The 16,377-nt window shown below is 41.7% G+C and overlaps 1 protein-coding gene across 1 annotated transcript in view; it reads left to right on the top strand.

Moving 5' to 3' along the window:
- Positions 1-16,377, top strand: part of LOC120019829 (E3 ubiquitin-protein ligase HECW1-like) — a 67,041-nt gene that overhangs the window by 46,398 nt on the left and 4,266 nt on the right. Inside the window, exons 18-26 of the mRNA XM_038963243.1 lie at positions 1,065-1,148; positions 1,240-1,343; positions 1,503-1,617; positions 1,795-1,908; positions 2,139-2,291; positions 4,773-4,871; positions 5,267-5,396; positions 12,385-12,531; positions 12,794-12,908. Of these exons, the coding sequence (XP_038819171.1) occupies positions 1,065-1,148; positions 1,240-1,343; positions 1,503-1,617; positions 1,795-1,908; positions 2,139-2,291; positions 4,773-4,871; positions 5,267-5,396; positions 12,385-12,531; positions 12,794-12,908 (1,061 nt within the window). The remainder of the gene's footprint in view (positions 1-1,064; positions 1,149-1,239; positions 1,344-1,502; positions 1,618-1,794; positions 1,909-2,138; positions 2,292-4,772; positions 4,872-5,266; positions 5,397-12,384; positions 12,532-12,793; positions 12,909-16,377) is intronic.

Raw genomic sequence — 16,377 nt, 5'->3', positions numbered from 1 at the left:
CAATTTTTTTTCCTGAGGTGTTGGCTGATTTCTTTTGATTTTCCCCATGATGTCAAGCAAAGAGGCACTGAGTTTGAAGGTAGGCCTTGAAATACATCCACAGGTACACCTTCAATTGACTCAAATGATGTCAATTAGCCTATCAGAAGCTTCTAAAGCCATGACACCATTTTCTGGAATTTTCCAAGCTGTTTAAAGGCACAGTCAACTTAGTGTATGTAAGCTTCTAACTCACTGGAATTGTGATACAGTGAAATAATCTGTCTGTAAACAATTGTTGGAAAAATGACTTGTGTCATGCACAAAGTAGATGTCCTAACCGACTTGCCAAAGCTATAGTTTGTTCACAAGATTTTTGTGGAGTGGTTGAAAAAGGAGTTTTAATGACTCCAACCTAAGTTTATGTAAACTTCCGACTTCAACTGTACATGTAGGTCTTGTAGCTATCATCAGCCAGTCTTTCCTTTTGAAAGGAAAGTTGTCTGGAACTATTCTAACCCGAACCACTCCAGAGACCTTAATCCTAACCTTAACCTCTCTGGCACCCTAACCTTAACCATTCCTGAGGCCTGAGTCCTACCCTAAACCAAGGAGTCCTACCCCTTGGTTCCCATGCCGAACCCTAACCCCTTGAGAGATCCAGATGCTTTTACCTACAACTATAACCAAAATGTGTCTACAAATTATTTTGAATATACTGCCCTATTTTCCTATGGTTAAATACCCCCCATCAAACAAAACCGTACCTCTAGCGTCAACCAAAACCCTAACACTAACCCTAGCCTCAACCAAAACCATAACGCTAACCCTAGTTTCAACCAAAACTATAACACTAACCCTAGCTTCTACCGAAACCCTAACCATACCCTGAAGTAACCCTAAGTACAGTGTAAATAGTGTAATAGGGAGTCATTTGTTACACTATAATTACACAGTAGTAAAGGCACTAATGTAAAGTGTAACCAAATAAAGTTATTTTATTCTGTCAGGTTTGATAGAACACACCCAGTCTAGTCCATATTATAGTGTATGTTTCGAATGTCATGTGTCATGTGTGCTTGCAGGGAAAAGATCCACTACATCAGAACAGAGGGCACCCAAAGACTGGAGAAACTAGCATGTGATGCAGACCTGGTGATACTGTTGAGGTAGGTGGCAACTGTTAATATTACCCCCTGAATGTTTCATTGTAGTATTGTCATTATTTCCATGTTTGTCACTTGTTGGATGTCCCTACAGCTTGTTTGAAGAGGAGATCATGTCCTATGTTCCTCCCTCCTTCCATCCTGGCTTCAGCTTCTCTCCACGTTGTTCACCAGGGTCTTCACCGCAGAACTCTCCAGGTGGGTTGGCACTAATGGCAAACGGAGCCGTAGTGGGTTGAAAATGTATTCACAAGAATTGGTCAGAAACCATGTCACATATGGTTATACTTGTGTTATATCAATGTCTCATGTCATTGGAGGACTGCATGTCACGGAGTTGAATGTGCTTGTCAACAGGAATGTCGAGAGCAAGAGCGCCTGCCCCGTACCGGAGAGACTTTGAGGCCAAACTACGCAACTTCTACAGGAAACTGGAGGCTAAAGGCTATGGCCAGGGCCCAGGAAAGATCAAGTAAGGAAAGCAGTCTAAAATGTCCATTAACATGAGTACGCACACCTTTTTCAAATACAGTTACAGAATAGAACCCTACTGTTTCTAAGAAACGGTAGTGTTGTGTATGCAAATTAGCACTATACTGTATATCCATATCTGTGTTGCTGAGCATCCTATGATGTTGTTGTGTTCCAGGCTTATCGTCCGGAGAGACCACCTGTTGGAGGGTACCTTTAACCAGGTCATGGCCTACTCACGCAAGGAACTACAGAGGAATAAGCTCTACATCACCTTCATAGGAGAGGAGGGGTACACCAAAGCTTCTTCTGTTGACCTGAACACATTAAATAACATGTCTTTAGGATTACTGAATTCAATTCAGTTACTTTGAAAAAGTAATGAACGTGTCAAGACGGAACCCCCTCTCGTCTTTTAAAGAACAAACTGCTCATTTTTGGGCTATAGAGAGGTTAACGAATGTTTGTTTTATTTGTCTGCTACTGTCATAACTCAGGTCTCTTCTTTTCCCACACCATCAGGCTGGACTACAGTGGGCCATCCAGAGAGTTCTTCTTCCTGCTGTCTCAGGAGCTGTTCAACCCCTACTATGGCCTGTTTGAGTACTCAGCCAACGACACATACACCGTCCAGATCAGCCCCATGTCTGCCTTCGTAGAGAACCATCTGGAATGGTGAGGAGGGCATCTGCTTGTCCTGTGTTTAAGCTTCCTTCAAACTCATAAAACCTGGGGTGTGTTCATTAGGCCCCAAAGGGAAGAAAACTGACTGAAACCAGTCACTACCTTGACTTGTCTAATAAGAAACACTCTTAATTGTTTTCGGTTGCAGAGCATTTTCAAATGTTTTCCATGTCCTAATGATCATGACCCTGGGCTTGTTCTTGTTTGGAGGAAAAAAGTAATGGGTTTCATAGAAATCTCATGTCAAGAGACCTAAACACTTTAATTGGATTTGTATTTTATATTAACCCATCCACCAACCCCCCTCTTCGGAGGACACATATCTTGTTTGTTTTTTACAGCTTTTCTGCTACATATACATACATGGTACTTTTATATTAAGCAGTCACATAATACATTACTAAACATAAGCTCTTTAATCCCACCCCTCAGCCACTCTCAGCCCATCACCATAGACCACCCTTGTTTGGTTTCCATGTGTCATATATTTTTCAATTGAGCTGTGATGTTTTACATACATTTTGAAACTTTCTAAATTGTATAGTATCCACAGATTGTGAGCTAAAGATGAAAACCTTTCCTACGAGTATTATTATTTGGCTTTCCAAATCACCCAACACTGCTATTTGTAAGGTTAATTTTAAGTCAATGTTGTGATTTTTTAACCATTCCTGAACCTATGACCAGAAACATGCTACAGAATAAATTATCTAGTGATTCTGTCTCTTCGCAGCAAAATCTACAGAGCTGAGATAGTTAGTTGTATGCCCCATATATATAGCATTGTGTTAGTGGCAATAATTTTGTATAATAATTTACATTGAAAAACTTGAAGTGTTGAATCAAGTATAGTTTTTTGTACCAGTTCATAAACCGTGTGCCATGGAATCGGTACATCGAAAATCTCTTCCCATTTATTTTGCAACATGTATGGCGCAGCTGTCAACTTTTTGGTCCTCAAATGAAACGGGTAATTTTTATTTATTTATACCAATTCCTTTCAGACAATTTGTATCTTTAATATATTGCAGGCAAACAAGTTAAATAGGCACGTGTCTGGCTTAGCATTCCAAAGAAAATTTTATATTTTTGCTCATGATTTAAAAAACTAGTCGTCTGGAGTAGGCAGCGCCATTAGTAAGTAAGTAAACTGTGATAGGACCAAAGAGTTAATCAATGTGATTTTTAAATACTTGTCTATTTACCTCTCCATGGTTACAGAATCTTATCTATTTTTGCTAACTTTCTATTGAAATTGATTTGTCAGTTCTTTTATCTTTTTTGAGATGTGAATAGCAAGTATGTCTACTTCACCATCTGCCCATTTTATTGGTAACCTACAAGGTAGCATAAACACTGTTTTTGAATGATCCAATACGTAATATGGACACTTGTCATAATTAGGTTTTAATCCAGAGAGACTAGAAAAGTGATCAAGATCTTCAATGAGACTGTGCAGAGATCCACAATGTGGACTTAAGAAAAAAACTTGAGTCATCGGCATACATTGACACTTGTTTTTATGCCCTGGATTTCTAACCCCTTGATGTTCTTGTTGGATCTACTTTCAATGGCCACAATAAATAGATATGGAAACAACGGACAGCCTTGTTTTACTCCTCTCAATACTTTCTGAGAAACTATTTTACATCTGGGGTTGCTGTACATAACTTTAACACATTATATAAGAGATTCACCGAAATTAAAGTAATCCAGGCATTTATATATAAATTCTAGTCATACTTTATCAAACGCCTTTTCAAAATCTGCTCTGAAGACCAGGCCTGGTATCTTTGATGTTTCATAATGTTCAATTGGTTCAAGTAATTGTTGGACGATATATTGGAGATAATATACATGTAGAAAACCTGTCTGATCAGGATGAACAATATCTGGTAAAACCTTTTTTATTCATTGTGCTATGCATTTTGCCAGGATTTTCACATCACAACATTGAAGTGTAAGAGGCCTCCAGTTTTATTAAATGGACTAGATCTTTATACTTACCACCTGGGTCCTGTTTTAGTAGTAATGAAATCAGTCATTGTTGAGTACCTGAAAGTCTACAATTTTTATAGAAGTAATTAAAACACGCTAATAATGTATATTTGAGTATGTCAAAAAAGGTCTGATATACCTCTACTGGTATACCATCAAGCCCTGGTGTTTTTTCAGACTGAAAAGTTTTAATTGCCTCTTCTGTAAGTTGGCCTTCACACAGGTCTTTCTGTAAATTTGTTAATTTTACATTACTATTAGAAATCCTGACCGTTAACATCATTCAGTGTAAATGGAGGAGAATGAAAAGAAAACATATGCTTAAAAAATGTTGCTTCTTTCAAAAATGTAATTTGGTGAATCATGGATGACTTTATTTGTAACGAGTTTCTGTAAATTATTTTTGGTAGCATTTCTATATTGAAGATTTTGAACTTGTGTGTGTGAGACCTGTCTGTGTGTGTTTGTGTGCAGGTTCCGGTTTAGTGGGCGTATTTTGGGACTGGTGTTGATCCACCAGTATCTCCTGGATGCCTTCTTCACACGGCCCTTCTACAAGGCTCTCCTCAGACTGTGAGTGTCTCTGTCTCTCGACATTGGCCTTTACAATTCTTCTGTACAGAAAAATGTCTCTGCCACGTTAACAACAAAGAAAAATTATCCATATTGGATTAGTGTGCAGTCTGGCATAAATGTCCAAAGAAGTTTGAGGCTTAACACAGTCTAACCCAGATTGAGTGACTTTCTAGCGTGAGCACTAATGACAAGTCTCCCCAGACAGGATGATAATGGGCTACAACAACTGACACGATCAGCATTCTTTACAATTAAACACAAAGAAAATGCACCTCAGGCTAGTGAGTGAGTTACTCCCCTTGATTGACTAAGGCAGTGGGTTGCTTTGTGCAGTAATACATAGTGAACCCCAAAGCAGTTAATGTGTGAGATAAATATGTTTACCTGTGCAGAGCCACTGACCTGAGTGATCTGGAATACCTAGATGAGGAGTTCCATCAGAGTCTACAGTGGATGAAAGACAATGACATCACAGACATGCTGGACCTTACCTTCACTGTGAATGAGGAAGTCTTCGGACAGGTATGTGTGTGTCCTCCACAGGAGGTTGGTGGCACCTTCATTGGGGGGGACAGGCTTGTCGTAATGGCTGGAGCGGAATGAGTGGAATGGTATCAAATACATCAAACATGGTTTCCATGTGTTTGATGCCATTCCATTCGCTCCGTTCAAGCTATTATTATGAGCCGTCCTCCCCTCAGCAACCTCCGGTGGTGTCCTCAATGATAAGAAATGCGTAGTATCTAAACATAAACCCAAAGCAAGCTAAGGTATAAGATGTTATTTTACTACGAAATGATCTTCATGATCAGTGTATATCTTCAGTATATACACTATATATAAAGTATGTGGACACTACTTCAAATTAGTTGATTCAGCTATTTCCGCCACACCCGTTGCTGACAGGTGTATAAAATCGAGCACAGTCATGCAATCTCCATAGACAAACATTGACAGTAGAATGGCCATCCTGAAGAGCTCAGTGAATTTCAACATGGCCACATTTTCAATAAGTCAGTCCGTCAAATTTCTGCCCTGCTAGAGCTGCCCCGGTCAACTGTAAGGGCTGTTATTGTGAAGTGGAAAGGTCTAGGAGCAACAACGGATCAGCCGCTAAGTGTTAGGCCACACAAGCTCACAGAACGGGACAGCCGAGTGCTGAAGCGCGTAGCTCGTAAAAATCGTCTGGCCTCAGTTGCAACACTTACTACCGAGTTCCAAACTACCTCTGGAAGCAAAGTCAGCAAAAGAACAGTTCGTTGGGAGCTTCATGAAATGGGTTTCCATGGCCGAGGAGCCGCACACAAGCCTAAGATCACCATGCTCAATGTCAAGCGTCGCCTGGAGTGGTGTAAAGCTCGCTGTGTAAAACTCTGGAACAGTGGAAATGTGTTCTCTGGAGTGATGAATCACGCTTCACCAGCTGGTAGGCTGACGGACTAATCTGGGTTTGGCGGATGCCAGGAGAACGATACCTGCCAGAATGCATAGTGCCAACTGTAAAGTTTGGTGGAGGAGGAATAATTGTCTGGGGATGTTCGTGCTAGGGCCCTTAGTTCCAGTGAAGGGAAATCTTAATGCTACAGCATACAATGACACTCTAGACAATTCTGTGCTTCTAACTTTGTGGCAACAGTTTGGAGAAGGCCCTTTTATGTTTCAGCATGACAATGTCCCCATGCACAAAGCGAAGTCCATACAGAAATGGTTTGTCGATTTTGGTGTGGAAGAACTTGACTGGCCTGCACAGAGCTCTGACCTTAACTCCATCGAACACCTTTGGGATGAATTGGAACACAGACTGCGAGCCAGACATTGCCCAACATTAACCTTTATTTAACTAAGCAAGTCAATTAAGAAATCATTCTTATTTACAATGATGGCCTACCAAAAGGCCTCCTGCGGGGATGGGGCCTGGGATTATAAATAAAATAAAAATATAGGACCAAACACACATCACGACGAGAGACAACAACACTACATAAAGAGAGACCTATGACGACACCATAGCATGGCAGCATCACAACATGGCAGCAGCACAAAACAGGGTAGAAACATTGTTGGGCACAGACAACAGCACAAAGGGCAAGAAGGGACAGGCAACAATACATCACGCAAAGCAGCCACAACTGTCAGTAAGAGTGTCCATGATTGAGTCTTTGAATGAAGAGATTGAGATAAAACTGTCCAGTTTGAGTGTTTGTTGCAGCTCATTCCAGTCGCTAGCTCCAGCGAACTGAAAAGACGAGCGACCCAGGGACATGTGTGCTTTGGGGACCTTTAACAGAATGTGACTGGCAGAACAGGTGTTGTATGTGGAGGATGAGGGCTGCATTAGATATCTCAGATAGGGGGGAGTGAGGCCTAAGAGGGTTTTATAAATAAGCAACAACCAGTGGGTCTTGCGACAGATATACAGAGATGACCAGTTTACAGAAGAGTATAGAGTGCAGTGATGTGTCCTTTAAGGAGCATTGGTTGGCAAATCTTATGGCCGAATGGTAAAGAACATCTAGCCGCTCGAGAGCACCCTTACCTGCCGATCTATAAATTACGTCTCCATAATCTAGCACGGTCATCTGAATCAGGGTTAGTTTGGCAAACCATGTCTAGATTTAACTTTAGCCTGCAGCTTTGACATGTGCTGAGAGAACGTGTACCGTCTAGCCATACTCCCAAGTACTTGTATAAGGTGACTACCTCAAGCTCTAAACACTCAGAAGTAGTAATCACACCTGTGGGGAGAGGGGCATTCTTCTTACCAAACCACGTGACCTTTGTTTTGGAGCTGTTCAGAAGAAGTTTAAGGGTAGAGAAAGCTTGTTGGACACTAAGAAAGCTTTGTTGTAGAGCGTTTAACACAAAATCTGGGGAGGCGCCAGTTGAGTATAAGACTGTATCATCTGCATATTAATGGTAAGAGAGCTTCCTACTGACTGAGCTATGTTGTTGATGTAAATTGAGAAGAGCATGGGGCCTAGGATCGAGCCTTGGGGTACTCCCTTGGTGACAGGCAGATGTTCTGACTTTATACACTGCACTCTTTGAGAGAGGTAGTTAGCAAACCAGGAGACCCCTCAGAGACACCAATACTCCTTAGCCGGACCACAAGAATGGAATAGTCTACCGTATCAAAAGCTTTGGCCAAGTCAATAGAAAAAGCAGCACAACATTGCTTAGAATCAAGGGCAATGGTGACATTATTGAGGACCTTTAAGGTCGCAGTGACAGATGTTTTTTTAGGGTCAAGTTTAAGGAGCTCCTTTAGCACCTCGGACTCAGTGACTGCCTGCAGGGAGAAACTTTGTTGCGGGCAGGGGAAAAAGAGGGAGGAGCATCGGGGATAGTCGCATTAGAAGGGGTGAGGGATGAGGAAATGTTGGACGGGCAAGGAGGCATGGCTGTGTCAAATAGGAATCCTGACTTAATGAAGTGGTGATTAAAGAGCTCAACCATGTGCGTCTTGTTAGTAACAACCTCAAAAATCAACTTTAACGGACATGGGCAGCTGTGAGGAGGAGTGTTTATTCTCCAGGTCATTAACCGTTTGAGAACTTCTTGGGGTTACACCGACAGAGAGAGAACTGCTCCTTAAAGTAACGAACTTTGGCCATCCGGATAGTCTGAGTGCACTTATTTCTCATTTGCCTGAACGAGAGCCAGTCAGCCTGAGTATTCGTGTGCCGAGCCTTTCGCCAAATGGAATTCTTGAGGTGGAGTAACTCTGCAAGATCACGGTCGAACCAGGGGCTGAACCCATTTCTAATTTTCTTTATGGGGGCGTGTTTGTTAACAATATCACTGAAGTCACTGAAGATATCAAAAAAGAACGTCCGAGCTTCTTTGACAGAGGGGATCAAGCTGATTCTATACCAATTTACAGAGGCCAGGTCATGAAGGTAGGCTTGCTCATTAAAGTTTTTTAGCAAGCGTCTTTGACAAATCAGGACAGGACGTTTCACTGAGTAGCCATTACGAACACAGGCTGTTAAACAGTGATCACAAAGGTCATTACAAAAAAACACCAGACTGGTACCTATCAGGATTATTTGTAAGGAGAACATTGAGGAGAGTAGCCTTTTCTGGGTGTTTGGAGTCATACCTTGTGGGATTGGTAATAATCTGAGAAAGATTTAGGGAGTCCCATTGCTTTAGGACTTGGTCAGGTAGTTTAAGCATGTCCCAGTTTAGGTCATCTACTGTAGCAGGACAAATTCAGAGAGAGTTTAGGGGCCAGCAGGTAGGGTACAGGCCGGTGCTGATGGAGGACAAAAAAAAACTTCAACAGTCAACAAAGAGCTAATCGAAAGTTCAATGCTTAAAACCAGCAAATCAAATTGTTTGGGGACAGACTACGTGGAGATAACCGAGCACTGAAGGTGATCCTTGGTAAAGATTGCCACTCCCCCACCTTAGGAAGATCTGTCTTGCCGAACAAGGTTATAGCCAGAAAGGTTGGCATCCAGTATTCAAAACACTCTTCCTTAACCACGTCTCAATAATGACCAACACATCTGGATTGGAGCTGTGAAACCACACTTTCAATTGATCAATTTTACGTAATAAGCTTCTCGTGTTAATGTGCAGAAAACCCAGGCTTTTACAAGAGCAGACATCAGTGAAACATATCAAAGCACAAGTCAGAATTGGGGCTAGCAACAGTAGATGGGCCAGGCTGTACATGCACATTTCCAGATATCATCAACAGTAATACAATCAAGGCACGGCATAGGACAGGTAGAGCTCTGCAGTGTTGATTTATGACATTTGAATGAGCATTAGATGGCAACAGGATCATATTATACAGCAATTTCATCAGGTAACATAAATACACAGCCGCGAGAGGTGGTTAGAATAGGATGGGGGGCCAAAAGTCTATGTAACCAATAGAGAGTCAGAGTCCCGAGTGTGGGAACAAACAGTCTGTCCCACGGTAGGGTAAACAAGAAAGTTCATAGTCAACAAAGCATGCAGGAGTCATGAGGCACATAGCAAAATGCACCTTTTTTTTTTTTTTTAACTTGGGGCTAGTCATTGTAAGTTCAGAGTCACTTGCCCCAACAGTGCCTGTGTGCTGGAGGTAAGTGAAAGCTCGGTAGAGAGGGGTGAGTGTGGTGGGGGTACCTGTACCAGACAGGGAGAGACAAGCCAGAGCAGACGTGAACAGATCGCCAGGTGGAATCCAAGCAGCAGTGCAGCAGGCAGCGGGAGTAGGAGTCACACTCACTTGGGAGAAGCTTTATTTCTGGAGGCAGATTTCTTGTAGAAAATGCCAGTGGATGGTCCTGAACAGCAGGAGGGTGCTTCAAGACCTCTAGATTTGGGAGGGATAGTCTGTGAGACTCCTGCCATGTGTTGGGCTAAAAGGCTTCGACACATTTCACTTCACGCCTCAGTGCTAACTGAAGTTGTATCTGGTCTTCCAAAATTAGGCTGTACGTTTGGAGTTTTGATCTGGAGTGAAAGTTATGCTGTGGAGGGTAGCATCCTGTATACAGTTGAAGTCGGGAGTTTACTTACACTTTAGCCAAATAGATTTAAACTCAGTTTCACAATTCCTGACATTTAATCCCAGTAAAAAAATCCCTGTCTTAGGTCAGTTAGGATCACCACTTTATTTCAAGAATGTGAAATGTCAGAATAATAGTAGAGAATGATTTATTTCAGCTTTTATTTCTTTCATCATATTCCCAGTGGGTCAGAAGTTTACATACACTCAATTAGTATTTGGTAGCATTGCCTTTAAAATTGTTTAACTTGGGGCAAACGTTTTGGTTAGCCTTCTACAAGCTTCCCACAATAAATTGGGTGAATTTTGGCCCATTCCTCTGGTGTAACGGAGTCAGGTTTGTAGGCCTCCTGCTCGCACACGCTTTTTCAGTTCTGCCCACAAGTTTTCTATAGGATTGAGGTCAGGGCTTTGTGATGGCCACTCCAATACCTCGACTTTGTTGTCCTTAAGCCATTTTGCCACAACTTTGGAAGTATACTTGGGGTCATTGTCCATTTGGATGACCCATTTGCGACCAAGCTTTAACTTCCTGACTGATGTCTTGAGATATTGCTTCAATATATCCACATACTTTTCCTTCCTCATGTGCCATCTATTTCGTGAAGTGCACCAGTCCCTCCAACAGCAAAGCACCCCCCCAATTTGTAAGTCGCTCTGGATAAGAGCGTCTGCTAAATGACTTAAATGTAAATGTAAAAATTATGCTGCCACCCCCGTGCTTCACAGTTGGGATGGTGTTCTTCGGCTTGCAAGCCTCCCTCTTTTTCCTCCAAACATAATGATGGTCATTATGGCCAAACAGTTCTATTTTTGTTTCATCAGACCAAAGGACATTTCTTCAAAAAGTACAATCTTTGTCCCCATGTGCAGTTGCAAACTGTAGTCTGGGTTTTTTATAGCGGTTTTGGAGCAGTGGCTTCTTCCTTGCTGAGCGGCCTTTCAGGTTATGTCAATATAGGACTCATTTTACGGTGGACGTTGATACTTTTGTACCTGTTTCCGCCAGAATCTTCACAAGGTCCTTTGCTGTTGTTCTGGGATTGATTTGCACGTTTCGCACCAAAGTACATTCATCTCTAGGAGACAGAACCCGTCTCCTTCCTGAGCGGTATGACAGCTGCGTGGTCCCATGGTGTTTATACTTGCGTACTATTGTTTGTACAGATGAACATGGTACTTTCAGGCGTTTGGAAATTCCTCCCAAGGATGAACCAGACTTGTGGAGGTCTACAAATTTTTTTTCTGAGGTGTTGGCTGATTTCCCCCATGATGTCAAGCAAAGAGGCACTGAGTTTGAAGGTAGGCCTTGAAATACATCCACAGGTACACCTTCAATTGACTCAAATGATGTCAATTAGCCTATCAGAAGCTTCTAAAGACATGACATCATTTTCTGGAATTTTCCAAGCTGTTTAAAGGCACAGTCAACTTAGTATGTAAACTTCTGACCCACTGGAATTCTGATAGAGTGAAATAATCTGTCTGTAAACAATTGTTGGAAAAATTACTTGTGTCATGCACAAAGTAGATGTCCTAACTGACTTCCCAAAACTATAGTTTGTTCACAAGAAATGTGTGGAGTGGTTGAAAAACGAGTTTTAATGACTCCAACCGAATGGTATGTAAACTTCCGACTTCAACTGTATATCCCTGCCGAAAAATCCAAGTTTATTTTACTCTAAATCTATATATTTTTTAAAAACATGCTGAAAAATGGAGGAGCTCATCTGCTCATGACCTCTCCCTATCTCTCTAATGCCTGAATGGAAGTCCCCGCAGCAATGTTCCCACATCTAGTGGAAAGCCTTCCCAGAAGAGTGGAGGCAGTTATAGCAGCAAAGGGGGACCAACTCCATAGTAATGCCCATGATTTTGGAATGAGATGTTCGACAAGCAGGTGTCCACATACATTTGGTTATGTAGTGTGCTTTCATTGGGACTTTTGCATTGTAAGGTATGTCTGTATTGTAACATGGATATTGCTCTATTTGCGGGCAGGTAACAGAGAGAGAGCTGAAGTCTGGAGGGGCTAACATTAATGTGACAGAGAAGAATAAGAAGGAGTACATTGACCGCATGGTGAAATGGAGGGTGGAGAGAGGAGTGGTCAAGCAGACAGAGGCACTGGTCAGGGGCTTCTATGAGGTACAGTAAACACTCTCAGGGCAACAGTTAATGGCCATGGCATGATTTCCCCCAATATGTCTAATTAGTTTTTTCCCAGCCTGTCTATGCTTTCAGAGGGCTTTCACTTTGCACTTCAAATATGATTTCTTCAAGTTTCTTAGAATGCAATAGAACCTGACTATCAAATGAAGTCACCAAGTGATTGACAGGAGCAATGTGTCTAAATATGTACACTCCTACATCGTTTTTAATGTTCTATGTTTCGGATATATTTCTCCAGGTGGTGGATTCCCGGCTGGTGTCAGTGTTCGATGCCAGAGAGTTGGAGCTGGTCATCGCTGGGACAGCTGAGATAGACCTCAATGACTGGAGGAACAACACAGAGTATAGAGGAGGTGAGCAGACTTCAAGGGAGCATATTACCTATTGGAAAATCTACAAACTTGCATTTTAGTCTAGGACTACGGTTAATGTGTGTCCCAACATGTTTTTAAAAGGCAATGTATCCACTACCATGGCACCCATGTGCAGGGGTGGACTGAAACAATAATTCAGGCCGGAAATTTGACTCCATCCCAGGCCACCCTGTTCACGCAAACCACCAGACCGCTAATTTTGTAGGCTAACCCTATTAGTTGATGTAACGGTACCAAACTAGTTATACATTTGGTCACTATATTCATCTGGGAAGAAGTTATCCACATTACAAAATACAAACATTTGGGACTGACCAACAATTAGCCTATCTGAACACTGAGTTTAAGGTATGCTATAGCTATGGGTGCACCCTCAAACTCACTAGGAATACACCAATCATACTGTAGCACATACAAATGTACAAGGCTGGACACACAAAACAATTAGCCTACACTTTTAAATGGAGGATGAGATATACAGAGCTAGCTCAAATGATTATCTTTATATTCAAGCATCAAGCGTATCAAAACTTCACACACACATTCACTGAACTTGAACATAAGCTACAAAAATGTAAGTAAGTATAATACAAAAGTCAAAAAAGCACTCCTCTACAAAAACATGTAGATTACAATGTTCACTCACTGGTGTCCATAAAACAAACAGCACAAAAATAAACATCTATACACTGAGTCAATGAAATTGAACATTGGCTACATAACTGCAAGTATAATACGAAAGTCCAAAAAACATGCCTCTGTACAAAAGCTTTAACTCACAGCAAATGTTCTTTCACCCTTGTCAGCCTGTTATTAAGGAAGAGTCATAGCATAGCTACTTCAGAGTAACCAGTGAGTAATTACCACTAGTAAACCAGTAGGAGGCGCAGTAACTCACTGCTCTCTGCCATCTTGTCAATGATGTCATCTTTGTCAAGTCCCATAAGAATCTCTTTCTCTTGCCATCAAAACGAACGCTTCAAGGTTCTCTTGAGTGAGGGAGGTTCTTAGGCGGTTCTTCATGAATTTCAGGGTGGAGAAGGTTCTCTCACTAGCCACCTGAGTGATGGATAGGGTGAGGGACTTGTAGCCCAAATCAATGATGTGATACGCATCCGTGAGCAGATTGTAGAGACAGGGGAAGATAGCAGTGTACCGGGCAGTTTTTACATGTGGAACAAATTCTGCTCACCAACTTCACACTTTCATCAGGATCCTAAAAGCCTTCCCCTGATTCATCACTGGCAGCGGCAGCCCTGGTGTTGTACTCCTCCAATGCTGACTGTTTCAGTCTTTCCCACTGTTGTGCAAGGCTGATCAGTTCAGCCTGCAATGCCGCAACAGTGGCATGTTCATCAAATTCCAGTAAGAATTTGCTGAGCTCCTTCATTGCTGTCTTTGGAACGCCCTTTTCTCTGATCTCAAGAAAATGCTTCGGATTCATGCAGGAGACATCTGCACACAGCACTGTATTTGCTGCATAACGACAGTGAATACTTTCAACAACAGTGTTCAGTACCACATTGTGGATCTTGATTTTGTAATCCATGGCTGCATTAGCAATGGACTCGTCTTCTGCCAACTCACCTGGTTTTCTATTTTTTTTTGTTCTCTTCTCTGGGAGAGCAGTCTGAGCTACGGAATCACAGTCCTGCTGCTCCTCCAGAATGTCTCTCCCCCCCAGGTTGCTCTGCAGAATGAGATTAACATCGTAAATAACTTGTATTGTATTACTTGTGCAGTCATCGATTGTATTCCCCCCCCGCAATTACAGTCCTACTGATAATCTCATAAATAAAGCACATATTAATCTAAAATCATAGCCTACATGTTTAGGTTTGTGCTCTTAAGTTGTACCTGAAGGTTCCTGCTCTGAATCTGACTCTGAACTGACCACTATCTCCAGTTCTGCAGTTGCACCTGAAGCTCTAGTGCTGCTGCTGCTTCCTTCTCCACCTTTGCAAAGAAAATACTCTTAGCATACTCACTATCATTAGTGTATCAGTAGGCTACATTAATACAGCTCTGGGAATTTTTCCCAGAGCTGTATATTATTGTAGTAACTTGTATTGCCGGTACTAATGGCACTAATGATCTTTGTCATTGCCTGTGTTACGTTCAAGGATGTATTATGGTTACGTTACTGTAGCCTGTTTCGCTGTACAGTGTATGTGCACTTTCCCTCCGCTTATGTGGCATGAGTCATTACCGAATGCTGGCAACTCCATAGTCTAAGTTTACTATTTTTTACTAGTTGAAACATATTGCCTTCAATGTCATTATGATCGCTATGTTGCACTCAATGCTATGATATAATTCCTCCACGAAGACGTAAAACGTGCGAACTGTTTAGCCTACCGGCCGTTGTGTCACTATTATTAGCTAGGCTACTTAGCTAGCCATGCTGGGTGTTGTGTGTGTGTGTTTTAGCTAGTGTTTTTGACTGACCTGGTCCCTTACTGGTGAACATGCCGCTTATTTTGCAGCATTTAGCTGCGTCTGTGGCAAGGGCCTTTCTCTTTTTTATTCTCTTCCTCTCTGCTCCACCTTTTCTTTTCTGACCGTCTATTTCGCGTTGCGACTTGTCTAAAATGTTATCAGTAGAGAAGCAGGTAGACGGTTGCTATGTGCGTCGCGGAGAGACCTGATGCTCCCGACGGCCAATCGGCCACTGCCCATGTGATGTAAAGGGCACATTCAATTGTTAGATGGAGTTAGATGGGGAGGTATTTTTCCCCCCGCTCTGCTGACAAGTATTTCTCTCTGCTCCTACGGGAGTAATAAAGGCCTAGTGCACAATTGTTTTTATTTATTGGTATATTATATATTTTTTGTTAACCCTCAGCATCCCTACTTCCCGTGGCTATAGCCAGTATGATCAACCGGTGGCTTCAAAGCCGCTCAATAGCCAATAATCATTGGATGCAGCTATGTTGCTGGAATGAATGTGCCAAAACCTCCAACTGGAAAAAAGCTGCAAAAGCAAATGGCCAGGGTAACATAACCAAAGATAGGGAAAATTGAAGGAAAGAGGGAGGTGTTTTATTTAAACGTGTTATCGTTAAAAATTAAAATAAAACAATTTTTTGGCATCCATTTACAATTCATTTGCGCTCGCATTTTAAAGTTAATTCCTTGTTAACATGTGAACTGTAAATTGAATACATGTGAAAATATGGTTTCATGTGATGAAAACAACAATTTCACATTGTGAAATTGCAATTTGTTTACATTACTTGATGGGGGGGATCCATACAGCTACATATCAGAATATTATTTTTGGACGATATTATATCGATACTTTGACTCAAGTATCGATCTAAAAAAAAAAAAATGGTATAATGTTTTTTTCGCTAGGTAGCGTCAGCTAGCGCTAGTCGGCTGTACCTGTGCCAAAACTTAAAAATAAAAAAATCATATAGTGTCACGTTCCTGACCTGTTTTCTGT

The sequence above is a fragment of the Salvelinus namaycush genome, chromosome 25, assembly GCF_016432855.1.
Source record: "Salvelinus namaycush isolate Seneca chromosome 25, SaNama_1.0, whole genome shotgun sequence".
NCBI lineage: Eukaryota > Metazoa > Chordata > Actinopteri > Salmoniformes > Salmonidae > Salvelinus > Salvelinus namaycush.
The sequence above is the reverse complement of the archived record's forward strand: the minus strand, read 5'-3'. Positions and strand labels throughout refer to the sequence as shown.